Raw genomic sequence first — 27,265 nt, 5'->3', positions numbered from 1 at the left:
ATAAGAGATGGACCCCGCTTTAGTACTTGTGAACCAGGTGTTCTCTCTGCTTGCAATGCCTGTCCTTCACAGAGCTTTTCATTAAGACCCTAAGAGCCCATTACAAATCCACCTGTTTACTTAGGTAAGCCATGATGGGATTGGCCTTTCTAGTTCAAAGGTTTAGTGGTTCTGAAATTGAAAATTTGAGCCAAGAAGTAGTATTCTCTACTACAAATGATTAACATCCGTAGTCACAGAGAGTAGAAAAACTTGATAAGATTTTTACTTCAATACTCAGGATGTTTAAACACCAAAATAAGGAATGAGACACATGAAAATTTATTATTTAATGTTTATTTTGATCTTTACTTATATTATCCATAACAGTTTTTGAACCTCTTTAGTTACTATCCTATGTGGTTGGTAAGAAGTCTGAGGCATTTAAGTAATATTCACATTTAAAATAACTTTATAATTGAAGGAACTAAATTACTCATGATATCCAGCCATTTTTGTTCAGATCTTAAGTGATCATATAATAGTAAACATCCCCACATTAGCAGTGAGAAATGTTTATTTAGATAAGCAACTGAAGCAGAGGGGAAGTTAACATACCCAAGGTCATTCAGCTACTAAGTGGGGAAATTGGGTCTCAAACCCAGGCAATCCCAGAATCTGTACTCTAATGTTTAGCGAGCATCTACTATGTACCACCAGCTTCCCTGGTGGCTCAGATGGTAAAGCATTCTGCCTACAATGCAGGAGACCCAGGTTCAATCCCTGGGTTGGGAAGATCTCCTGGAGAAGGAGATGGCATCCCAGTCGGGTGTTCTTGTCTGGAAAATCCCATGGACAGAAGAGCCTGGTAGGCTACAGTCCACGGGGTCGCAAAGAGTTGGACATGACTGAGCAACTTCACTCACTCATTCTACCAACCCTAAAAAATGGATGCTTATATTATAATTAAGTCATTTATCTTTATAAGTACCTTATGTAGAATTGAAGATCAACATTTAATGACTTGTTTAAAATCATGCTGCTGCTGCTGCTAAGTTGCTTCAGTTGTGTCCGACTCTGTGTGACCCCATAGATGGCAGCCTACCAGTCTCCCCCGTCCCTGGGATTTTCCAGGCAAGAACACTGGAGTGGGTTGCCATTGCCTTCTCCAGTTTAAAATCATAGGTGCATATTAGAACCAGGATTTGAACTCATGCTTGCCTTTATTCAAAGCTCATATTCTTTCTTCTGTGTTCCCTAAATAATCAAATCTTTAATAAATCTCTTCAATGGGATAGATACTGTGCTAAGTGCTAGAGATTTATTCTCTGCTCTTAAGGAATACAATCTGAAGAAGGAAAGAGACAATTGGGATAGTGTGTTTATGAGTGAGCAGCACACAGAAGTACTGTGGGAACACAGAGACAGGGCAATGAAATCTGCCTGGATAGGAAGACTTGGGCCAATCTTGGAAAAACAAATAGGAATTAGCCTGACCAAAGAAAAGAAGGCCTTATTGTGGGCTCAGTTGTGTTTCTCCAAAATTTGTAAATTGAAGCCCTAGACCCCATAACCTCAGAATATGACTATATTTAGAGATAGGGCCTTTGAAGAGGTAACTAAGTTAAAATGAGACCTTTAGGGTATAATTCATTCTGACTGGTATCTTTATAAAAGAGGAACTTTGGACACAAAAGAGACATTGAGAACATGTGCACATAGAAAAAAGACCATGTGAGGATACTTCGAGAAGGCAGCCATATGTAAGCCTCGGGAGAAGCCAGTCTTGCTGGTACTTTGATCTTGGACTTCTAGCCTCCAGAACTGTGAGCAAATAAACTTCTGTTGTTTAAGCTACCTAGCCTGTGCTTGTGCTTAGTTGCTGAGTCGTGTCTGACTCTTTGTGACCCTGTGGACTATATAGCCCACCAGGCCCTTCTGTCCATGGGATTTTTCAGGCAAGAATACTGGAGTGCGTTGCTATTTCCTCCACCAAGGAGTCTGGCTGATGCAGGGGTCAAACCCACATCTCCTGCTTTGCAGGTGGATTCTTTATCCATCGGTATTTTGTTATGGTGGTCCTAGCAAACGAATGGAGAGATGTTCTAGCAGAGGAATGACATACAAAAAGTCTTTGAGGTGTGGCCAGGTGATTAGGTTTCATGGTAAAAAGTGTTGAGAGATGATTCTGAAGACGAGGCAGGGGCCATTTTGGATAATGTGTATGAGACTCTAAGGATTTTAAACTTTATCCTAAGGGAGGTAGAATGGAGGGGATTTGCAGCAGTGGGAAAACATTAGGTCTGCATTTTAGAAAGATACTCTGTGAGCATGGAAGGATAAAGAGGGTAAGACTGGAGGCAAGAAGATCAATTGGGTGTCTTATTGTCACAGGAAGCTGAACTAAATATTTTCTCAGAATGTTGAAATGTCAAACTAAATTGTTTGACATAACAAGACCGTTGTTAATATAAGGAAGATTTAAAAGGGCACAGCTAACCCTTAGGGCCGGAGAAGGCAATGGCACCCCACTCCAGTACTCTCGCCTGGAAAATCCCATGGCTGGAGTCCATGGGGTCGCTAAGAGTCGGACACGACTGAGCGACTTCACTTTCACTTTTCATTTTCATGCATTGGAGAAGGAAATGGCAACCCACTCCAGTGTTCTTGCCTGGAGAATCCCAGGGACAGGGGGGCCTGGTGGGCTGCCGCCTATGGAGTCTCACAGAGTCGGACACGACTGACGCGACTTAGCAGCAGCAACCCTTAGGGCATACATAGATTTAAGAAGAATCTGTATATACCTATTTTGTACCTAGAGACTGGCTTTGCTTTTGACATTTTGCTTTCTGTAAATAAAGCTTCACTCACCTATCACAGAATATTTAGTATTTTTCCACTGTATTTAATAGACAGTTTTATAGTACTTATTCTATTCTAAGCCAACTCCTCTGACAGCTTTATGAAATATCTACTCTTGCTGTGGTGGTTTAGTCGCTAAGTCGTGTCCGACCCTTGCAACCCTACAGACTGTAGCCCACCAGACTTCCTGTCCTTGGGATTTCCCAGGCAAGAATGCTGGAGTGGGTTGGCATTTCCTTCTCCAGGATCTACTTTTATTGTCTCTACATTATGCATAAAGATATTGAAGCACAGAGAGACTAAGTAACTTGCCCATGGTCGCATAGCTAATAAATGACAGCATTAAGATTCAAACTCAAACAGGCTGTCTTCAGAGTCTGTGCTTTTAGCTGTATATAATTGCCATATATTATTTATCAAGATCTTTACTGTTGCCATGTATTATTTATTAAGATCTTCAATTACGTATGAAAGGAGGAGGAAATAAATTGGGTGTGTCTGCCATGGAGATTACAGTTTGTCAGAAGAAATAAGGAACAAGTGTAAGCTTTTTGAAAAGAGTGTTTTAGAGGAAAATGAAGAGTATTGGGAGGCAATGCTTGCTCTGAGTTGGGGCTTCTGGGAGAGCTAGATAGGAAAAGTAGCATTGACCTCGGATGTGAATAATGTCTAGACTTTGGATACATAGAATGGGGAGAGGATGTTAAAGAAGACATAGCGTGAACAAAGTCATTGGTTTGGGAATTTCCTGGTGTGTCTAGGGAACTAGTAAATATAGTCCTTTGTTTTGGCTGGAATATATTATGTGGTTGGAAAAGCCAGTCTGGGGGATGGGAGGCAGAAAACAGCAAATGTCTGAGAAAGAGAACTCTAGGGAGTGAGGGGCAAGGAAAATTGTATAGGTTTTTAAACCAAATGATTGAGGTGTATATTAGAAGTAATAATCTTTTAGGAGAGGATAAAGTTCATCTAATCTCTACTTAACAGTTAAGTCTTATTTTACCATTTCACAAATTGCACACATCCTTCTTACTGCTTCTGTATACATAGTTTATGCCTTTATTACAATAATTCAGGCATAATAATAAAATTTCTTAATTTTCTGTCTCTAATCTCTCCATTCCTGAAATTTATCCTGTATTCTGACTCCAAATTTATTTTTCAAATGTCATTTTCCACTTAGAAACTTGTTCCCCCTCCTACATTGTTGGTGGGAATGTAAATTGGTGCAATCACTGTGGACAGCAGTATGGAAATTCCACAGAAAACTAAAAATAGAATTACCATATGATCCAGCAATCTCACTTCTGGGCATACATCTGACAAAGTTATAATTCAAAAAGATACAAGCACCCCTGTGTTCATAGCAGCGCTATTCACAATAGCCAAGGCGTGGAAACAACCGTGTCCATTGACAGGTGAATGGGTAAAGAAGATATGATGTATACATGCAGTGGAATACTACTCAGCCATAAAAAATAATGAAATAATACTATTTGCAGCAACATGATGAAACTAGAGATTGTCCTATTAAGTCAGAAAGACAAGTACCATATGATATCACTTATATCTGGATTCAACACAAATGAAACTATCTATGAAACAGAAATAGAATCAAGGACATAGAGAATAGACTGGTAGTTGCCAAGGTGGAGGGAGGTGGGAAGGGGTTGGATTAGGAGTTTGGAATTAACAGATGCAAACTGATATATATATAAAATGGATAAACAGCAAGGGTCCTACTGTATAGAATAGGGAATTATATTCAGTATCCTGTGATAAACCATAGCAGAAAAGAATATGAAAAAGAATATACATATATGTATGATTGAGTCACTTTGCTGTATAGCAGTAATTAACATTGTAATTCAACTGTACTTCAATAAAAAATAAGTTTAAAAAAAAAGAGTTAGAACACAAATGTGACCAACTGACCAAACAATATTGTTTCATAGTAGGAAAAAAAAAAGTTTTAATAGAAAAAAAGAAAAAAGAAAGAAACTTGTTCCCTGAGGGATCAAGTTCACACTTCCTAATCTGAACTAGTCTAATTTAAAACTCCAAGTACCTTCTTCATAATCATTCCCACTTCAGTTGGTCTTCACACTGCTGCCAAATTGGCTCTGTCTGCTGTTTGCAATGGCACCCCACTCCAGTACTCTTGCCTGGAAAATCCCATGGGTGGAGGAGCCTGGTAGGCTGCAGTCCATGGGGTCGCGAAGAGTCAGACATGACTGAGCGACTTCACTTTCACTTTTCACTTTCATGCGTTGGAGAAGGAAATGGCAACCCACTCCAGTGTTCTTGCCTGGAGAATCCCAGGGACAGAGGAGCCTAGTGGGCTGCCGTCTATGGGGTCGCACAGAGTCAGACATGACTGCCATGACTTAGCATGCATGCTGTTTGCTTTGGGGCCTCTTTTTCTTTAACCTTTGCCTACCAGACACTGCCATTCTCGGTACTGAAATCTTTCCATCCTTGAGGAATCCTGTGTTCCTTGAGTAGCACTGTACTAAATGTTACTCCTGTGTGAAGTCAGGCCACTTCAGCTAGAAAAGAACTCACCCCACTCACTATCTACACAGCAGCTCTGTTCCAATACTCATTAAATACTTATTTCTTATCTAGTGGTGTTATCTTATATTCTCAGATTTCTTAGATCATCAAATCTTAGATCTAATCTAGATCATGGAGCTCATTAGAACTCTTCATTAGAGTTCTTAGATCTTTATCTTCCCTTTAAGAGGGAAGATATTACTTTTTATCTCTTTTCAGTACTTGTAGTTTAATTCAAGAAGCATTTATTGAAAGCAGTCCAATAAGCAGCTTGTTGACCAGTTGTTAATAGTGATCATTTTATTAAAATTTCTTTTATAACTGGCTTCTTAATATGTAATGTTCTGACTTTATTGTTGCTTTATTACTGACTCACATAACCTTGGGGACATTCTGATTAATTACACTCTGTATTATGGCTTATTCATGCTGGAAAATGAGCATACAAAGTCTACCCGTAGTATAGAAGTGGAACTAATTCATGCTGTAAAGATCACTGAGGTCTTTGAAGCTTATCCATATATCTCTGTCAGCTTGCCAAACTGCGAGTTCTTTTTCTTTAGAAAGCTTTCTGACAAGTCATGAAGAATGAAGGAATAGTTCAAATAAAATAGAGTCTAATTTAAGAGTGTTACACTATGTTGTATAACAATGAAGTTGATAGTTATGCATGTTAGTGGTGAAAGAATTCACCCACCAGGTTCAGTTAATAGTTCATTTCAACAACAAATACTTATTGAGTTGCTTGAGCTCGTGCTATTATATATCCATTCTGGTCAGCAAGTGAGAGGAAAGGGAGAAGATAGCACCTTTCTCCTTCCTGTTTGGAAGAGGACTTCCAGAATGTAAATTGGAATACATGTTGTGAAAGAAACATTAAATGCAAAGTTAGAAAATAAAGGTGGCAGGGGAGTCTACTTCAGATCAGGTGAACTGGTAAAAGCAGTTAACATACAAGAGGGAAGAGTATTCTGGGTACGGTGAACAGTTGCAAAGGCACAGGATAGGAGACAGTGTGATGAGGAAGTGGAAGGAAATGACAGAAGGCCTGTGGCTGAGTATGAGCGAGGAGGAGAGTGGTGCAAGATGAGGGAAGAGTAGTAGTCAGGGGCCAGGTGGGGCTGGACCTTGGCGATCTGAAGTGTGAATTTTATTCTGTATATTATGGACATCCTTGAATTTTTTTTTAAAGGAGTTTAATTTTTAAAGCTTTATTCTTTTGGAGAATACAGAGGAGATTAAGAATAGAGTCTGTTAGGTTTTTCATATTCTAAGAGATGATGATGGCTTGAATTAGGATGGTGGAAGAGAGGATGAAGAGAAGTGGGTGCAGTTGTATTATACTACACAGGGATTGATAATGGATTGAATGCAGCAAGGTGAGAGAAAGGAGGTATCTGTGGTTCCGTGGGTCAGTTCATGGATCATGATCAGCTGTGAGAAATGTGAGTGGCGCTCAGGAAGAAGTCTGGTCTGTTTGGGAGTTATTAACATGAAAGAGGTGGTTTAATCTGTGGTGTTGAATGGTTTGTACAAAGATACATGAAAAAAAAAATGAGAAAATGGTCAAAACTGGAACTCTGGGGAATACCAACATTTAAGGATCAAAAGGAGGAAGCTGGGTGATCCAGTGGAGGCATTTGAGAAAGAGCATTCATTGTAAAATCATAGGCTCCATGAGAGCCACAGGAGGAAAGTTCAAGGAGGGAGTGGTCAGTAATAGTGAATCAGAAGTAACCCAAGATAACACCTAAGAAGGTAGATTAGATTGGTTAGCAGAGATGATTGGCAACTGAAGTCACTAGGGCTTCGCTGGTGGCTCAGATGGTAAAGCGTCTGCCTGCAATGTGGGAGACCTGGGTTTGATTCCTGGGTCAGGAAGATCCCCTGGAGAAAGAAATGGCAATCCACTCCAGCACTCTTGCCTGGAAAATCCCATGGACGGAGGAGCCTGATAGGCTACAGTCCATGGGGTCGCAAAGAGTCGGACACGACTGAGAGACTTCACTTCACTATTGGCAACTGAAGGGAAACTGGTTTCAGGAAAGATCAGACTATAGTGGGGTTGAGGTAACAGTGAGAGACGAGGGGAAGAACATGAGAGTGAATGCTCTGTGAAGAAACTTGGCTGAGGACAGAGGGCAGCAGCTAGAAGGGACCTCAGAGTCTTGGGGGAGATTTTCAAATTTTTATTTTATCTGTTTTTAATAAAATGGAAGACTTGGGACATGATAATAGGTCATGGAAGAAGGTGAAGCTAATGGAGTATACAGATAACCAGCAGAGCAGTTTAGGCAGGAGTAGAGACTTGTACATTTCATTATTTTTTAACGGGTTGAAATGAAGGAAATGATGAAAAATAAGTTTCTTTCCCCCTTTTGTCTTCCAGCCATGCAGTTCCTCTTCTTAGAGGTTTGCTAATTTGCACTGCCATCAACAAGTGTGTAGATGTATGATTGGCATTGTGCTTGTACTAAATTCTCAGAGTTTGGAGAGACAGCTACTATAGGTTATGTGGGTTTATTGGTGGGAGGAATGAGAGAGAGATGGAGCATAGATAGGGGTTTAGAGAAGACTGAGAAGATATGATATGGAATTGTTATTTAACAGGATAACAGAGGGCATATTTATGGTGTGATGCCTGTAGCTGAAGAACCTGCAACAGCCTCTCCCCACAAGGTTCTGTGATCTTTTCAGAACTTAACTTCTTTACAATTAAAATGTATGTCAGCTTCGAAAATGGATTTCTCAAAAACCCATCACTTATGGAAAGTAAGTCCGTGTTTGGGTTCTGAGTGCCAAAACGCTGCCTGCAGCTTTTAATTGCTTTCAGTCACAGTCTTCCATTCCACGCCGCACCATGTTGTGTGGTGCTTTGGGGTTATTCAGCCAGTGATATAATCAAAACAAAGGGAAGCTTGTTGGCTAAGAAAGAACAGTCTCTGTCTGAAGGAAAGGAAGAGACTGGAAACCAACTACAGTGTCTCTGAGATGGCACTACTTACTGATCCTAAAGCACATAATTTAACAACCTAAAAAAAAAAAAATTTCCTTTCAACCATTCTCCTCTTTTTAGCTAGTACTAGGCTAAAGCACTGAGTGTGACTTTGTTTTATTTTTAGTCACAAAATTGAAAGATTACAAATGAGACTTATATTAGTAGCTAAGTTTTTAAAGAAGATGGTCATTTCTTATTTGATACAGAACTCATTTTAAATGCGTTCATAAACAGCTGCAAATGCTATTTGTGGAAAACATGATAAAACTAAGCAATGAGTCAAAGGTTCAGGTTTAGCTTTCTGACAAAACTGACAACTCATTCTTTTTAGTTATTACAAGGAAAGTGGGTACTGTGTTATTGCTATGAAGATGATAAATCATCCGTTTACCAGCAAACTCTTATACAGAGTTTTTCATAAAGCAAATATAGTGTTTTCTTTCAAATATTGAATCTTAGCTTGATTTTGCTTTCCCGAGCAATTCATTTAGTTGATGTTGGATTGAAATGTACCAATAATCAATTTCATTCATTCAATTACATCTTTAATTCAGTGTGTTGACATTTTTAATCATTAAATTATAGTTGGGCATGTACTGCAAGCCTACTGTGTGTCAGTTTGGTTTGGGGCATACAAAAGTAAAATACCTTCATTCAAGGAGCTTGTAGTATAGTCAGGAAAGAATTGAGCATGTAGTCTGCTGGGGGTATCCAAGTGGGGCAGTCAGTAAACACTGATTAAGGAGCAAAATCACAATACAGATTTTATAAGATTTCCTGAACCATTTTCTCCTTGTTTCCACTGTATGTCTCTAGAGTGATTCATAGTAAACTTCTCACAAAAGAGACGGACCTATGCTTTTCAGAGGAGACAGTAAAGATTAAAGACAGAACGTATTCATAGCCAGCCTAGAGAAAAGAACACCAGGTTGAAAAAAGCACTTGGCAACAGTGTCAAAGGAAGAGAAGCCAGCCAGCTAAATCCCTAGTGCTAGAGGGGTGAAAAAAGAGGTGCTTAAAGAGTGAGCCAAGGGTCAAAAAACAGGTCCTAGGGTTCAGTCTCAAGCAGAACCTTCTGGGTTCTCTGATAACCTGGTTATCTGGTTTCTCAGCCAACAGCAGGTTAGAAAGGGAGAGGCACACTGGCAGCAAAGGTTGATAGCCTCCCAGAGAGGGAGAAAAGAAAATTAAAAGTGGACTTCATAGCTCAAAAAAATTAGCCACTTGAGACCATTTAGCATAGGGAGAAAGAAGTCTTTAAAAGCTCATAATCCTGGAGCATATCACCATGTGTGTGCATGCTAAGTCGCTTCAGTCATATCCAACTCTTTGCAACCCTATGGGCTGTAGCCCCCTGGGCTCCTCTGTCCATGGGATTCTCCAGGCAAGATATTGGAGAAGGTTGACATGCCGTCCTCCAGAGGATCGTCCCAACCCAGGGATCAAACCCGCATCTTTCATATCTCCTGCATTGGCAAGCGGGTTCTTTACCACCACTGTCACTTGGGAAGCCCACATATCACCACAGTCACCATAAATTGCTGGTCATAGTTATGCCCCTGCATCATCAAATTCTTTTTATTCTGTTCTAATCTAAAGACTTTTCTCCCTGCCCATTGCAGTTTGTTGGACCTTTCTTATTACTATGTATTAACTTTAGGGGGAAAACATCTTACTATCAATATTTCTAAGAGAAGAAAATGAGGGTGGTGTGGGAGAGTTCGATACAAGGTTCCCCTGATATCAGAAAGTAGAGCACTCGTGTGAAACCTTTTAGAAAGCTGGAGTAAAGTGAAGCAGTTACCTTAGGACACATCTTACTCACAGATGCACAGAATAAGTCAGGATGAAGCACAGATGGTCACAAACACAGTTCAAAGCCATAGTGGATAATGAGATGCTGAATGTAGATCCCTGGGAAGGAGCTGGACGGTGCCTCGCTCACTGCCTGGGATGCCCACTGCCTCTGTAACGATTCTCAGGAAAACAAATGCCTTTTTTCATAAAAGCAAAATCCTCTTTGATTTTTTTTTTTTTTTGTTTGTGAATACAGGTACTTATGTAGGTCCTTCATAAAAGCAAAGTGATGTAAAGTCAAATTTCAAGAAGCAGAGGATACAGATATTAAAGGTTTTGTGGTTTTTTTGCCATACTGCTGTCAAACCCATCTCTAGGGGATGTTTTCACCTTCAGTGTGACTGATGGGTTTAACTGATAAAGCCCTACGTATATGCTCACATTTCTTACAGAAACCCAGGAGAGGCCTATGCAGATCTTTGTAAATCGGGCTAAGGAAGCCTTCAGTTTTCAAATGGTCTCAGTCTTCTATTTCTCACGTGGCTCCATTTTCTCCCTACTGCAGATTGCAAGGATGTGGAGAAGGCAATGGCAACCCACTCCAGTACTCTTGCCTGGAAAATCCCATGGACGGAGAAGCCTGGTAGGCTGCAGTTCATGGTGTCACGAAAAGTCAGACATGACTGAGTGACTTCACTTTCACTTTTCACTTTCATGCATTGGAGAAGGAAGTGGCAACCCACTCCAGTGTTCTTGCCTGGAGAATCCCGGGGACAATGGAGCCTGGTGGGCTGCTGTCTCTGGGGTCGCACAGGGTCGGACACTGCTGAAGCGACTTAGCAGCAGCAGCAGCAACTTGACTACAGATTGATTCATTCATTTAATAGATGTTTATTGAATGCCTGCCATTTGCAAGATATTAAGATAGAGGTGTACTTAATTTTTTGGAATAAGGATTTCTTTTGATCTATAGTCCATGTACTATCTTTAGCAGCTCAGAATAAGAAACAAAAGTATTCCCAATTTATGGTAATATGTTACCATATGGTAATATGGTAATGTGTTCTTTTCTTGATTGTAGACTCGCCCATTTAAAGGCAAAATCAGTCTCATATTTGGAGTTGTCTTGTTAAAAAAATCATGATAGACTTGGAAACAAAGGTCATTTTGCTTCATTGTAAATACACCCAACTTTGGGATCAGATGACTCATTTCTAAAAGCAAATGTAAACCAATACTGTGGTGAATTTATGATGTTGATTATAAGTTGATATTTAGAAGTCCAGTTTAAAGCTAAGAAATGCCAATTTGGACTGAAAATAGGGCCTTCAGGACCAGTTACTGTATAATTAGAAGTTAAGTCCTTGAAGCAGATGCAATTTCCGAGGAGATAAAGGAGAGGAGGGTTTTTTTCATGATAAAATCCTGAGGCACTTGGAATATTAGCTATTAAAGATAGATAGAGGAAGAGAATACCTGAATTTCCTCAGCCATCTAGTTACTGTATGCATCAAACTCAGAATCTAATGGTCTGTCTGTGTTGCAGATAGCCAATAGTCAGTTCAGTTCAGTTCAGTTGCTCAGTCGTGTCTGACTCTTCACGACCCCATGAATCGCAGCACACCAGGCCTCCCTGTCTATCACCAACTCCCGGAGTTCACTCAGACTCACGCCAATAGTCAACCCCCCCAAAAAAAGTACTTGTTCTTATTTGATTCCTGAATTTCACAGCAAATCAAAATCACCCACCACATGTCAGTTCACCCTCAAAAGGTAATCTTATTTCAAAGTCCTGGAGTTGACCATAACAACTGATTTAGAAAATAATGAGTGTTATGTCTAAACTCATTATGTTTTGTTATGTCACTATATATTATGTTATGTCCATAATATAATTTGAATGTCTCTTGTGCAGTAGAATTATATTATTGAAATGGTTACTTGTCTTAGATATGCAGAATTCTAGAATTATATATGTTTGTAAATATGTTTATGATACATATTCTACCCTGACCATCACTCACCCCTATTTTAAGTTATACCGTATTCCTGGTCAAGTAAGCTTGCCTGTCCTGGTGCCATTGATTACTTCATTGATCTGAAGAGCTGTCTTGCCTAGGGTTTTTCTTGTGTCAGCTTTTGAAAACTTTTTACTTCAAAAGGCTTTAAGTAGTTAAGTTTAAAATAACTGAAGGATTTAGGATCATCTTAAAGCCACCAAAAGCAAATTTATATCTTATTGTCAGAGGAGACAGAAATGAGGACACAAAAGAATCTTAAAAAGAGTGGATATGTATGTATATGTATAACTGATTCACTTTGCTGTACACCTGAAACTAACACAATATTGTAAATCAACTGTACTCCAGTAAAAATCTTTAAAAAAGAAATGACATAGATTTTTTAACCTCTCCTTGAATTTCTGTGTTTAAAGTTTGAATTTACCTCATTGTTCTATGAAAGTCTGTTTCAAGGTGTCTTCTTGGCTGTTTGATTTGAAGATAAGTCTGGAAGAGCAGATTATACAGGAATATTCTTAAGTTGCCAGCATGATTATATCTATTCCGTTTATTTCTTAACCTTATATGAAATGTTTGTAGATTTTCAGGTGATGGTATCTTTGGATTTATTCTACTACTTAAATTTTACCAGTCAATCTTGAAAGACAGTGCTTTCTGATTTGTTAGGGAAGGATTTATTTGGTTCTGCAAGTATCGTACATATTTTGGTCCCCACAGAATCTATTATATAAAATAAAATGCCTCTGCTTGAGGTATTTCCCCTCATTTTTGGTTAAGAGAACAGGAAAACCACAAACTCTATCATGCCATTTACTCTGCATTATCCATCTTTGAAGACCTATAATTGTTTTTTTATCATTTTTAGCCATTACTTTAGTCAAAAGGTCTTTCCTGGTGGCTCAAACGGTAAAGAGTCTGCCTGCAGTGCAGGAGACCTGGGTTTGATCCCTGGGTTGGAAAGATCCCTGGAGAAGGGAATGGCTACCCAGTCAAGTATTCTTGCCTCTCCATGGACAGAGGAGCCTGGCGGACTACAGCCCATGGAGGCATAGAATCGGACAGAACTGAGCGACTAACATTTTCACTTAGTCAAAAGGGCATAATTTTCTGTAAAAAAAAAAAAAAAAGATTTAAAATATGGTAGCTCTAATGACTTTATTAATATCCTAGAATATAAATTCCTGACAGCAACTGCTCTTGTGAATGAATATTTTAATATATCTGTACCCAAATGTCATCTGAGTGTCCAGACAGACCCTTTAAGAACTAAACAGTTGGCTCAAGAGCCTTCAGTTTTATGTTATGAAGAAGCCTAAACTTTCGCTAAGATTTCTGCAGATTCTAGTGTTCTGTGACCTCTGAGTTACTGCCATCTGGATGGGACTTCTTTCCCTTCCCTTCTCTCTCCCCTCCAGCGGAGGGAAAAGTATATAGTTGTTTCCCTGGGCTCATGCAGAGCCACTTTGCCTTCCTTTGTTGCTACAAGGCCTTACCTTCCACCGTAAGTGCATTTTCCATGTGTTTTCCCAAACAAAAAGCATTTCTTTCCTAAGAGGAGCTCTGCTGTTGTATATTAAAATGATGAAATGTGTGCCTTATTAGGTTTAATTTGATAATAATAATCCTTCCAGTAGCTTATTTTCTCCATTTATAAAACTTTACAAAATTTCAGTAATTCATATCAAACTTAGTCTCCACTGTTTACAGAAGTTATAAGAAAACCTATCTTGAAAAGACTTTTGCAGTGTTAGAATTGATTATGTAACCTTGTGTAGTTCTTTTGCCGGGTGGTTCAAAGATGGTGCGCTCTTAGATAGAGTTTCAGATAGAGGTTAAGTATCAAGTTGCTCTTTCTCTTAGAGAAGAAAATCACTAAATTTTGTGAATGTGAACAGTCTACCCTTTTGAGGTATGCATTTAGTAATTTTGAGCTATTCATCAGATGGTAAGTAGGTTTGTTTAACAAATGTAAACTTATTATATGCCACTTTTAAACTCTTGTCATCTTTGAACTTTTAGCATTTTTCCCTTAAAAATTTTTTTTTTACCAGATAACCAAACACCTGAAGATGTCAACATCAAGGCTTAATCTCACTTTGTATTTTTTAACTATTTTTTTAGTTGAAATCTAGTTATACTGCTTTAGAGCAGCTAGATAGTAATAGAAAACTAACATGGCCTTTTAAGAAATTGTCAGGAACTGTGCCCCACATAGTTTACATCGCAGAGATTGCTAGTTCTGCATATACTCTCTCCAGCAAGTGTTTTCATGTCCAGGTACATGTTCAGACATTAAGGACTGAAGAGATGCAATAGTAATGATACAATAAGTAGTCTGTCTAAACAACAGTAGGATTTCATCGGTTTTTAAAATTTTTTCCCTTGTATCTCCATACCTTGCTCCAAATTCTCCCACTCTCTTCTCATCAAGGCAAGCATTTTAATGTTTATAATGCAGAAAACATTAATTTATGTGAATTGCATTGTGGCATCTCTCATTTTGCTTCCTGCTTTATTCACTCAGCACTGTATTTTTAGTGCTATGTTACTCCATGGTATGTATCCACATTTAACCTATTAGTCTCCAGGGAGCAGGCCCTCACCTTATTATCACAAATAGCAAGGCAAGAAACAATCTGACACCTGTCTTTTTATGTGCTAATATGAGAATCTGTTCAAGATAGATATACCCAGGAGCAGAACTGCTGGATTGAAGGGTATGTGTGTACTTAATTTGACAGCATAGTTTCTAGGGGTCTTCTGAATGGCTGTATTAGTCTGCATTCTCACCAAGGGCTTTTTATTTGGGTAAATTTTTATAGAATTAGAAGAGTTCCTCTAAGGCCAGTAATTAGTGACAAGAAAGGATTACCTTAGGTAAGAATAACGGTTAATAACTCCTGAATTATTGCTAGGTGGCACTCCCAGATAGATATAGAGAGATATAGAACAATGAGATACAGAACCATGCTTTCTTTAAAAGCATGTTCTTCTTGAGAGCCAGGGCTGCTGACCATGTGGAGAGGATCTGAGTCCTGTTTCTTTTAAGTCTGTGTGCCATGACCAGGTACCATGAAATGGTGTGATTTGTATTTTATAATTCTACCTCCTTATCTATTTAGCTTTTACATTTTGTTAAACACATAACTAATGCTTACTGTGTACCAAATACTACTGTATATGCTTTATAAATATTAACTCATTTAATCCACATAAAATAGGTCCTATTATTGCTCCTATTTTATAAATGAGAAAACTGAGGCACAGAAAGACTGTTTTAATATTACCAATTGGTGATTGTGGATAATTAATGAAAAGCCTATAAAAATAAATGGGGTATGTAATTTATTTCATAATCCATTATAAATATAAAGGTTTTATTTAACTTTTCTGACTTTAACTTTTGAACACCAGTGTGTGTAACTCATTGAAATGCCAAATGGAAAAAGGAAGCACATTTACTAACATGTTTAATATTATACTTCCAAAAATTGGAAAATAAAATCCAATGGTAATGATAATCTTTATTAGATGGCATAGTTATTCAAACTAGGGGGGTGGGGAAGGGGTTCGAGAGAGGGGACATACGTATGTTAATGGCTGATTCGCACTGTTGTATGGCAGAAACCAACACAACATTGTAAAGCAGTTATCCTCCAATTAAAAATAAATTTTTTTAAAAAACTTGAAAAAAAAGATGCCAGCACACCTGGGTGTATGAATTTTCCAGATAGGTAAAACTTATTTAAACACCATAAAATATTATTTCTTAACATTTTCTTTTAAATCCTGCTTTCCTAACTTCTTGAAGAGTAGGCATGAGAGCATGATTTAACATTTTCCTCATGATTGGGATCATATTTTAATAATTGTCATTGTACTTTGATGAGGATGTAGGTGTCAAACATGAAACAGAAGGCTTCTAATAATGACTAGACCTGGCTTTCTTAAAAAAGTCCCTAATGTTTTTCTTCTTTTGGATTATTTGTCTAATTTTGTAAAAGGTACTATATGGAATATACAACCACAGTTGTATAATATGCCTGCTGTAAAATTAATCATTGACTCACAGATGGTTCCTTGCCTGGAAAATCTTCTTCAGTGTTGCTGTGGTGGTTTTCAGTCAGTTCAGTCGCTCAGTCATGTCTGACTCTTTGCAACCCCATGGACTGCAGCACGCCAAGCCTCCCTGTCCATCACCAACTCCCGGAGCTTGCTCCAACTCGTGTCCATCGAGTTGGTGATGCCATCCAACCATGGTGGTTTTAGCTCTTAGTGATTTGATGACCCTGATGAATCAGATACATATTAGCAGTCACCCATTCTCTTGCTATTTACTGTTTGTTGAGGAAGGATAGAGAAACAGTATCCCTTTCTACTGCCATAGTTCAGACTGGATTATTGAAACATAAATTCATTATCTTTGCAGACAGGACAGTAGACTAATTTTTTCTTCAAACCTTCTTCAATATTTGGCTTGAAACCAAATGTCACGCATAAGCGACATCTAAAATTACGTCTCTCCAATCGCTTCTGGGCCTTTTGGCTAAGATCAAGTGGAAAACTACATCTCTAAATGTATAGGACAGAAAGTCCTGTCCTTGCATGGTAGATTTTCTTTCTTATAAATCCTCTGAAACACAAGCTTGTCTGCTTAAAACCTGTAACTTCTGAAAGTTTCTGGATAGGGGCAATGGATGCTACAGATCAAGTTCAGCTCCATGGATGCTACGGATCAAGTTCAGCTCCACCGATCACCAGTAGATGAAATGATTTCCAACTCAGCCATTGTTATTTATAGCATGTTTATTTTATATGTGTATACTTTTGAGGTATCTTGTAAATATTATAAAGCCCCATTTTGTCTCTGAAAGCAGTACTGGTGATAGATGGATCACCATGAAAATACAAATTGTGTAAAAAACTGAAAGTGAAAAAATTACGCATGTTAAATTTATGACTGGGTAACAAAAATGATTATTAAGGACAGTCCCAGGATGTGCCAGTACCTTTGACAGGCAGCCAAAGGTGAAGAGATATGAATGTCTAAAATGGGATGCCTGTTTAGTCAAAGTCTAATTCAGGTTAAAGTTGAAGTTCAAGAACTTGAAGGCTGGGTATGATGAGTGAAAGTGGTTCTGTGGAAACTTATCAAACACCACAGATGGCACCGTGGGATCGTGGCCAATTCTAATCTGCAGGTGAAACTCTAGTGTGGATTCCTTAGCTGCCAGAGGTTCCCTCCCTTCTGTTGGTGGAGATTGTGGAAGGGAGGGGTTGCCTGCCTCAGTAAATGTTCATTGTAAACAAAACAGGACACCTTTTTTTTTAATGCCAAAAATATACCAGCTCAGAGGAAATGTGGACCCCAAAAACCTAAATCTCACTCATAGTTTTGGACTTTTAGACTAATGGATTTCACAGCCTTTTGGAATTCATCCTGTTTGTAAGTAGAGCTGCCTCTCTGTATTTTATACTCTGGAAACCCTACTGGTCATCAAATTGAATGACACACAAAAAAGGGGTCAAGATTTTGCTGGGACCACATAGCTCCTGGGGTGAGCTCTACAGCTGCTGGTAGCATAGGTGTGCTGGAGGTGGTGTACTGGAGGCGGTGTACTGTGGCTCACCCGTGCAGCTGGCCCTGGCGTCGTGTGTGGTCTCTGCCTTTGTGAGATCTGTTGCTCACTATTCAGGGTGGATTTCAGAGGTACACCCCTCCGCCGCCACCCCTTTTTCAGCTTTTAGCACAGAAACCTTCCTGTAGACTTTTTTGTAGTTTAGTATCTGACTTTAAAATTATTGTGGGGTTTTTCAGTAAGTTTTATCTTTTGATGTAGCCAGAAAATTAATGAGTCTCTTGAAAGTCTGTTGTTTAATGTAGGAACGTGGTACGTTTATTTTATGTTTGAAATTGTACAGTTTATCTTTGGTCTGGATTAAGGTTCTCACTGCCTACCAGAGCTGCTGCTGGAATTAGTGATTGTCACTGTTCCCATTTCTGCAGGCAGATCAGCAGCCAGCATGTATTTTAAATTAATCCCCAAAGTATTATTTGTACAATAAAAATTTTAAGTATATTTTTTCAATTTAAATATTTGTCACATCATTATAGTTACTGTAATTATAGGCTCTGCACTCTTGTCCAAGTGAAGTGTCCCTGAATTGTTTTAGCCTATCCTGTAAAGCTGTTTTGGCCAGAGTATCCTGTTTTAAGGAAGTAGCAAGATTTTTTTTTTTTTTTTAATGGCACAGGACCTATATTTAGGCCCTCACTGTTGACCATTTAGTTTCCATGGCTAAGCTAAACTAAGTCATCCGCCTGTTGTATTCTGCCAGCAGTATTTATATCAATGACATGTTTTGTTTGTTCTTTTTATGTCTCATTGTTATTAAAATAAGTCACTGGGCCGGTTTAGTTTATTTTCTCCTAAATGTGCGAGAATTACAAAAGCTGGCTTCTTGTTAAATAATGCATGCTTGGTTGATTGTTTTATGAAGAAAAGTGGTGAAGTTGTTCCTAAAAAGAATGAATATAGATCTAGCATAGCAAGTAGAAAGTACTCAAGGAAGTGTGTGTGTATGAACTAGGAAAGGCACTGGATATGTACTGTTTGTGCTTGCCAGAGTTTAGTTTTGACTGCATTTAGGACTGTGACGCTGCAGACTTTCTATTTATGCATCACGAGGTAGAGAGAAAATGATAAAGGGCACTAAACTAGCATCACTCATTCAGAGGACAGGAAGTAAATGTGACTTCTTAGTTGCAAGAAGATATCATAAAGCAATCAACCGTAGGCTTTACAGTGTGTACAGCTTTCTGTAGTCTTGAATAATTATAATGATAAAGATAAAATAGTATTATTTGATGGTGATAGAAATAATAATAACTAATATTTGCATAGCATTTACTGTATTCTGAGGTATTGTTCTAAGAGCTTTACATGTAGTAACTCATGGAATTTCCCAGTGACCATCTGAGGCAGGTTCTTCTATTATCCTCTTGTAACTCACTTAATCTCCATAAAGGAGACATGTTATTAAAGCCACTTACAAATGAAGAAACGAGGTTAAGTAACTTGTCCAAGGTCATGCAACTAGTAGTAGAACTGGGGTTCAGAATCCATGTTCTTAATCTCTGTGACAGGCTCAATAATGGCCCTCCAGGATACCTAGACCTTAGTCTCCTGGAACCTGTGAATATTACCTGATACAGCCAAAGGGATTTTGCAGAAAGGACCACATTGAGGATTTTGAGAGGGGGAGATTATTTTGGCTAATCCAGTTGGGCCTTAAATAAAAGTATGAGTGTCCATAAGAGGGAGATAGCAGAAGATTTGGCAGAAGACGGTGATGTGACAGGGGAAGCAGAGAGAGAGAGAGATCCGGAGATACTGGCTTTGAAGATGGAAGAAGGGCCCCTGAGCCAAGGACTGCAGCTCTAGAAGCTGGACAAGACAGGAGAGGAATTTCCCCCTAGAGCCGAAAGAGGAAGCATAGCTCTGCCAATACCTTGGTTTTTGGTTTTGATCCACTGAAAGTTTTTCATCCCTTGAGGTCCAGAACTGTAAGATAATAAATTGGTGTTGTTTTAAGCCACTGAAATTTGTGGTGATTCATTAGAACAGCAATAGGAAGCTAATGCCACTAGTTACAGTTAAGCTTTTAGGGTCAGCAGCCCTTCCCCAGAATCCATGAAGGAATCAGTTCCGTAATAATCTCCTTCAGTGGTCCTGCTTTATGGCACTTGTTGCTTTATTGCTTAATCTTTATCTCTTTCTAAATAAAGATTTTTCAGTGGTAATCTTTAGACTACATCTAATACATACTTAAAGTAGCCATTCTGAGCTCAGAGTTGACTGTTGGGTCAGAAACCTTAGAAATATTAAGAAGACATCATTTTTTTCTTCAGGGCCAAGTTAAAGGGGGTAGCTGGAGGGGATGAGTGTCACATTTCAGTGTCCACTGTACATCTTTACCGAGTTAGGAATTTCTGTTATTCATTTTGGTGCTTATCATACTTGACCCTCCCTGTAAAGAATAATTGATTATTACTTCTGCCTCAACAATTATAAACTGGGAAGTAATGTGCTCAGAATCAGAAAACCAGTAAATGAGATAAAATTCAGGCTTGTCTAATGCCAAGGTGCATACATTGTCCTATATTGCTATATATATATATATATATATCCTATATGTCAGAATTGCTGCTGCTGCTAAGTCACTTCAGTTGTGTCCGACTCTGTACGACCCCACAGACGGAAGCTGACCAGGCTCCACCGTCCCTGGGATTCTCCAGGCAAGAACACTGGAGTGGGTTGCCATTTCCTTCTCCAATGCATGAAAGTGAAAAGTGAAAGTGAAGCCACTCAGTAAGTGTCCGACTCTTTGTGACCCCATGGACTGCAGCCTACCAGGCTTCTCCATCCATGGGATTTTCCAGGCAAGAGTACTGGAGGGGGTGCCATTGCCTTCTCCGGTCAGAATTGCTAGTCTAAACTAATCCTAGGGAGGAGTTCAGATCCTAGACCAGGGCACAGCCAATGGGTTTCCTTAGTCCTAAAGAGTCATAAGGAAGAACATACTGCTTCCAGATCACCCCTGACCTGGTGCACAGTGTGTAGGTTGGTCAGGTTCCTGAACTGCCCTGGAGACCTAGATTCTTCCTGCATGACTCTGGAGATGGACTTAGTTCTGTGTTCACCTGGGTTTCTCTATTCTTGTATATGACAGTTAAGCCCACATCATTAACAAAACCTCTGAAACTAATTTAAAAGCAATTCTCTAGACTAAAGATGGATACCAGCATCCACAGTGAACACCCACATACAGTTTTTTGTGTTCCTGTGTGCTATAGTAAACATAAAAAACAAAAATGGGAATCATAACGAAAATATGAGATTAAACCAGCCAGTGTATAACAGAGTAGCAAGCAGAAGATCCCGAAGTTATCAGTAGATTTCCACAGTGGTCTTTGATTACAGTATGATTAAGGACCACAATTTTGTTTAAGAACCCATTTGGACCATATGAAAGGCATTTGCTTTTATTCCTTTTCATCCTCCTACTCCTCATCCTGCCTCTCTTCTTTCTCTTTCTTCCTTCTTTCACTTTCCCTTCCCTCTCCACTTCACAAGCAATTTGTAACTTGCTGCTGGTGCTGCTGCTGCTAAGTCGCTTCAGTCATGTCCGACTCTGTGCGACCCCATAGATGGCAGCCCACCAGGCTCCCCCGTCCCTGGGATTCTCCAGGCAAGAACACTGGAGTGGGTTGCCATTTCCGTCTCCAATGCATGAAAGTGAAAAGTGAAAGTGAAGTTGCTCAGTCGTGTCTGACTCTTCGAGACCCCATGGACTGCAGCCTACCAGGCTTCTCCATCCATGGGATTTTCTAGGCAAGAGTACTGGAGTGGGGTGCCATCACCTTCTCCGAATTTGTAACTTATGGACTTTTAAAAAATATTTTATTAGAACTTGAAAATAACTTTTAAATATACTAGTAGGTATAGAAAATAGAAGTCTGTTCCTTACTGAAATTCTTTAGAGATAGTGATCTAATTATAAGTATACCTAAATGTAGGTGGTTCCCTATTTCAGAATTTTGAACTAGGAAACTATTGATATATACAGATGGTTATTTGATGTCTGAATTATTTTACTACTAGATCAGGAGTCTGAAATCTTTTTCTATAAAAGGTCAGATAGTAAATATTTTAGGCTTTGGCTGACTATAAGGTTTTCATCACAGTTACTAAGCTCTGCCATGGTAGCATGAAAGCAACCAGTTGACGACACATAAGGGAGCGTGGCTCTGCTCCAGTAAAACTTCACTCATAGAAACTGAAATTTGAATTTCACATATTTGTTACACATCCATGAAACATTTTAACTTTGATTTTTTTTCTTTCCCCCAACAGTTTAAAAATGTGAAACCTGTTCTTGGCTCACAGGTTACAGAGAACAGGTGGCAGGTCAAATTCAGTCAGTACATTTGCTGACTCTGAACTAATGACCTATTAGACAGTAGCATGTTTATTCTTATATTTGCATTACCATTCTATTTTTAAGAATATAGCACTGGAGTATTATAATTTGAAAGAACTTGATAAAAATTACATGTGCTGTAAGGACTTACATAACATGTGATTTTCAGTTGCCAGCTCAACGGTTATCGATTCTTTGTGGACAGAACTCTTAGTTGAGATTCTGTTCAGGCTCCTGGCGGTCGAGTTCTTCAGGGAAGGTGCTTTCTTCTTCCCTTCAACTTCAGGGGGTGGGTGTAGGCAAATCTTAATTGGTTTGATCCCATTTTAGTTCCATTGCCCTTGCAGTGGTTAATTTGGAAATGACAGCTTGGACAGTAAGATAGCACATGGGGAAGAATTTAATTGCATGCAATAGACTGAGTTTGGATAGGAAAATGAGTTTTTGACAACTGGAATTAAAATTAAAGTACCTAATAAATACTTTCAGCTTTACTTCATGTTGCACTGGCTTGTACAGATTACTATATTGACAAACATATTTCAAGAAAATAATTGTTTATATAAGATGGAATTTTAAAAATTTATTAGTTTTCTGAATTCAAGTATAGGAAATTTTTTCTTATACCAACATAAAATTATAAACTTCTCTGGTAAAGACTGTTGTTTATTATGTTTTTTTCCTTATACATTTTTTATCCATTTATGAAGTATAAAAACAGCAACCCTATGCCAATAACCACAGAGGTTTTTTTAAATTTTACTTGTCCATGATAATCGGAAAGCCTGGATATTACAAACCTCAGTGTATGCTCACTATGCTCCATTCTTTTTCATGATTACTTACAGCCTGGCTTTGGGCCTAACCTCTTGGTTGGACTGCTTTCTAGATCATTACTATTGATTTTATGGTCTCTGTATACCCCCTTTTAAAAACCAGATACCTTTTTTGACATTTCTGTGTGTTTAACTCTTTTGCCCATTCTATCTCGGAAATTCTCTTTCCTAGTGTTTGCTGGGATTGTGTCTCTGCAGTACCTTAGTGACCATTTTCAGTCTCCTCTACTGCTTGTATTTTGGTCTTCTCTATTTCTTGGTGGTGACTCTTGTTAAAAAAAAAAAACAACACAGTGTTTATGATGCCTGTAAATAGTAGGCATGAGAACGATTTAGCCATAAATAGAAGCTGCATGTTGCTAAGTAGACACTATTTAGTAGAGGTTGTCTTTTGATATAAAGCTAGGGTTAAAATTAATATTAAACAGTTTTTTAATTGGCAACAATTAGGTTTTTTTTAAGTACACACATGTATTTAATGCACTGTATTGTTTTGTGTTCCTCTGTAAACTGTTTCTTTATGAATGTTTTGATTCCAGTTGTGTGTGTATTTTTTTTTTTAAGAAAGTACTATATGAGCATCCTTATGCCTACATCTTGGCATACTCTGTGAGTATATCCATCGTATAAATTCTTACTGGTAAAATTGTTAAATTATGGTGTATATGCATTGAAAAGTGTAGTAGGCATTGCTGAATAGCCTTTCTGAAAGCTTGTATCAGTTTGCACTTTTATCAACAGTATGAGTACCACTTTTTCCATATCCCCTCCAACAACAAACATAATGTTTGTTGATCTAATGGATGAAAAATATTTTCTTTACATTTTAATTTATTTTAATTATAAGTAAGGTTGAGCATCTTTTATATCAGTAATTTTCAACTGGGAGCAATTTATCCCTGTGCCCAGGGGACATTTGATACTGTCTGGAATTGAGGGGGCGGGGTGGGGGGGCTGTTAAAACTGGAAGCAGGTCTGGGAAGAGGATTCTTCTATCATGCTGCTAAACATCCTACAATGCACACAGCGAAGTATTATCCAGCCCTAAATAGCAGTAGCACCAAGGTTGAGAAACTCTGCTTAATATTATTCCATTTCCTCTTCTTTTTTGATTTATTATCTGTAATTCTTAAGTTATTGTTTGCTTTAGAGTTTATATATACATTTTTTTAGTTCAACTTTGAGTAGTAGTTTACTATTTCCTGTATGGTATAAACACCTTGCTATAGTAAATTTCCATTTTTCTCTTCCTGGCCTTTGTGCTATTGTTTTAATACATTTTACTTCTATATATGTTATAGACCCCACTGTATATTATTATTATTTTACTTTAAACAGTAGATTACATTTTTTAAACAGCTTTAATGAATTATATTTACATTCTATGTGTATGCGTGCTCAGTCACGTCTGACTCTTTGTGACCCCGTGGACTGTAGCCCACCAGGCTCCTCTGTCCATGGGATTCTCCAGGCAAGAATACTGGAGTGGGTTGCCATTTCCTCCTCCAGGGGATCTTCCCAACCCAGGGACTGAACCTGTGTCTCTGGTGTCTCCTGCATTGGCAGGCAGATTCTTTACCACTGGCACTACCTGGGAGCCCCTATAATTTACATTAGATTGCACATATTTCAAATATACAATTTGATAAGTTTTGACATGTATATACTTGTGAAACCATCACCATCAAAATAATGAACATATTTATCATCCTCTAAACTTTTCTCCTGTCCCTTGGTAATCCCTACCTAGCCCCAGGCAACCAGTGATCTGCTTTCTGTCACTGTAGGTAGGTTTACATTTTTTTGATTTTATATAAATGGAATCATAAATTATGTACCTTTTTTGTCTGGCGTCTTTCATCCAGCATAATTATTTTGAGATTTATCCACGTGGTGTGTGTATCATTAGGAAAACATTCTTAATGACATATATTCCAGGTAATTGAATTGCTGTTATTAACAAGCATGCTGAATTCTAAAGTCACTTGATGTGTTCTTTGTTTTAGGTCATGACCATCCAAGGTGTGATAATCACATGAGAGGACTCTGCTCCAGATGTCATTTGACTCATCAAACAAAAATCTATTTAAAAGCAAATATCCCTTTGACCAGAACCTTTCTTTATTCAATGGCTTGATGGATTTCCTTTACTCTGATTCAAACCAAAGCTATCCTTCTCAACCAAAACAAAAAAGGATCTTGCATGAGTCAATCCCAGGATGCCACTTTTACAGCACCAATGGGTGAAGAAAACCTCATGAATATCAATCACAGAGACTCAGAGAGCATCACTGGTGAGTCCAGTTTAATAAATGAAGTGCTCTTGCCTACAGGACAAAATGCATTTAAGACCCGCCATGATGAAACTCAGCCTCTCTCTCCAGCCTTGTCTTCTCAGAGACCACTGAATTAATCTCTCCTTCCTCAGGTCTCCTATCACAGTGGTCCCCAACCACAACTGGTTTCATGGAAGACAGTTTTTCCACGGATTGGGGCAGGGGTAGGGGCTGGTTTCAGGATGATTCAAGCATGTTAAATTTATTGTGCACTTTATTTCTATTAATATTACATCAGCTCCTCCTCAGATCTTTAGACATTAGATCCCAGAGGTTGGGGACCCCTCTTACTGCATTATCAAAATCTGCCTTGGATGTTGTTCCTTGTCTATGTCTGACTCCCTATATCTGTGAGCCCTGACCAGTAGAAACTGCGTCATACTCATCTCCCTTATCTTATCTTCCTATTCTCATCTTCCTATCTCCGAAAAGACAGAGTTGCTATCTATGCCCTGCAGTCACTTAACATCAGTATCTGGCACATAAAGCTCTCAGGACATATAAGTTTGCAAAACAGGTACAACCCTGTAAGTCCTCATCTGCAAGACTAAATTTTAAAAACTCTGTATACCCAACTTTTTTTCTACACTTTGGTTCTAAAACTCATTGGTCCATAAAACCTGACCTGTCCAGTTATTTCTAGATTTATCCCACTTTGTTTGAATGTTTGTTTGCTGAAAAATGTATTATTGTGTTTAAATATGGAATACTGCTACAAAACTAGTTGGAGGTATATAACATACAGTAAATGCACAGGACTACTTTTCTAAAACTCCATAAAATTCTGAAACGCATCTAAATCTGTAGGGTTTTTTCTCTGTTTTTATTCACCAGTACTGAGATATGTATATTAAGATGCACCCATTTTAAGTGTAGAGTTTGGTTTTGACAAATATGTACACTCATGTAACCACCAGTACAATCAAGTTGTAAGATATTTTTATTATCCCCCCAAAGTTCCCTCATACCCAGATCTCTCCACCCCTCAACTGCTAACTCCAGTCAATGTGCTTTTTGTTACTATGATAACAGAAAAAATTTGCTCGTTCTGGAAGGTCATATAAATTAATCTGTCTTTTGTGTCTGGATTTTTTATGCAGCAAAGTGCTTTTGAGATTTATCAACATTATGGTGTGTGTCAGCAGTTCATTTGTTTTTATTGCCAAGTTACAACTACTAAACGCTGCTGTTATAGCAGTAAAGATGTCATAGATGATACATAAAAGAACATATATAGTTGTTTCAATAAAACTTAATTTATAAAGCCAAGCAGAGGCAATAGGCTAGAGTTGGCTTCTGGGCCATAGTTTCCTGACCTCTTCACAACATAACACTTGGTAGCATCAGTGTTTTTATTTTAACCATTCTAGTAGGTGTGTCTGGTATCTCTATGTGGTTTCAGTTTCTTTTTCCCTGAAGACTAATGATTTTCAGTCTCTTCTTGTGCTTATCGGCTATTTCTAGGTACTTGGAGTTTTCTATTTAAATCATTTGCTCACTTTTATATTTGTCCTACTATTGAATTATAAATGTTCTTTATATATTCTATGTAAATTCTTTGTTAGGTAAAGGGGTACAAATATTTTCTTCCAGACTGTGATTTGCCTTTTCATCTACTTAATGGTGTCCTTTGAAGAGCAAAAGTTTAAAATTTTGGTGGAGCCCAGTTTATCAAGTTTTGCTGTTATAGTTCATATTTTTTGTGTCATTTCTAAGAAATCTTTGCATAGTTCAGAATCACAAAGATATCTCTTCAGTTTTACCTTTAAGAGTTTTACAGTTTTTGCTTTTACGTTAAGGTCAACTGTCCATTTTATAATTAATTTTGAATATATAATCAAGTTAGGGTCCAGATTTTTTCCCCCAGTTAAATGTTTAATTGTTCCTGCACCGTTT

At 38.3% G+C, this 27,265-nt stretch overlaps 1 protein-coding gene across 2 annotated transcripts in view; it reads left to right on the top strand.

Annotated features, from left to right (window-relative positions):
- TRAK2 (trafficking protein, kinesin binding 2) overlaps window positions 1-27,265 on the top strand; it is a 74,865-nt gene that overhangs the window by 3,420 nt on the left and 44,180 nt on the right. For both annotated transcript variants that reach the window (XM_010860969.1, XM_010860967.1), the window contains exon 2: window positions 25,040-25,327. In XM_010860969.1, the coding sequence (XP_010859271.1) occupies window positions 25,237-25,327 (91 nt within the window). In that variant the 5' untranslated portion in view covers window positions 25,040-25,236. The remainder of the gene's footprint in view (window positions 1-25,039; window positions 25,328-27,265) is intronic.

The sequence above is a fragment of the Bison bison genome, unplaced genomic scaffold (assembly GCF_000754665.1).
Source record: "Bison bison bison isolate TAMUID 2011002044 unplaced genomic scaffold, Bison_UMD1.0 scf7180017864471, whole genome shotgun sequence".
NCBI lineage: Eukaryota > Metazoa > Chordata > Mammalia > Artiodactyla > Bovidae > Bison > Bison bison.
This window is presented reverse-complemented; position numbering and strand designations above follow the sequence as displayed.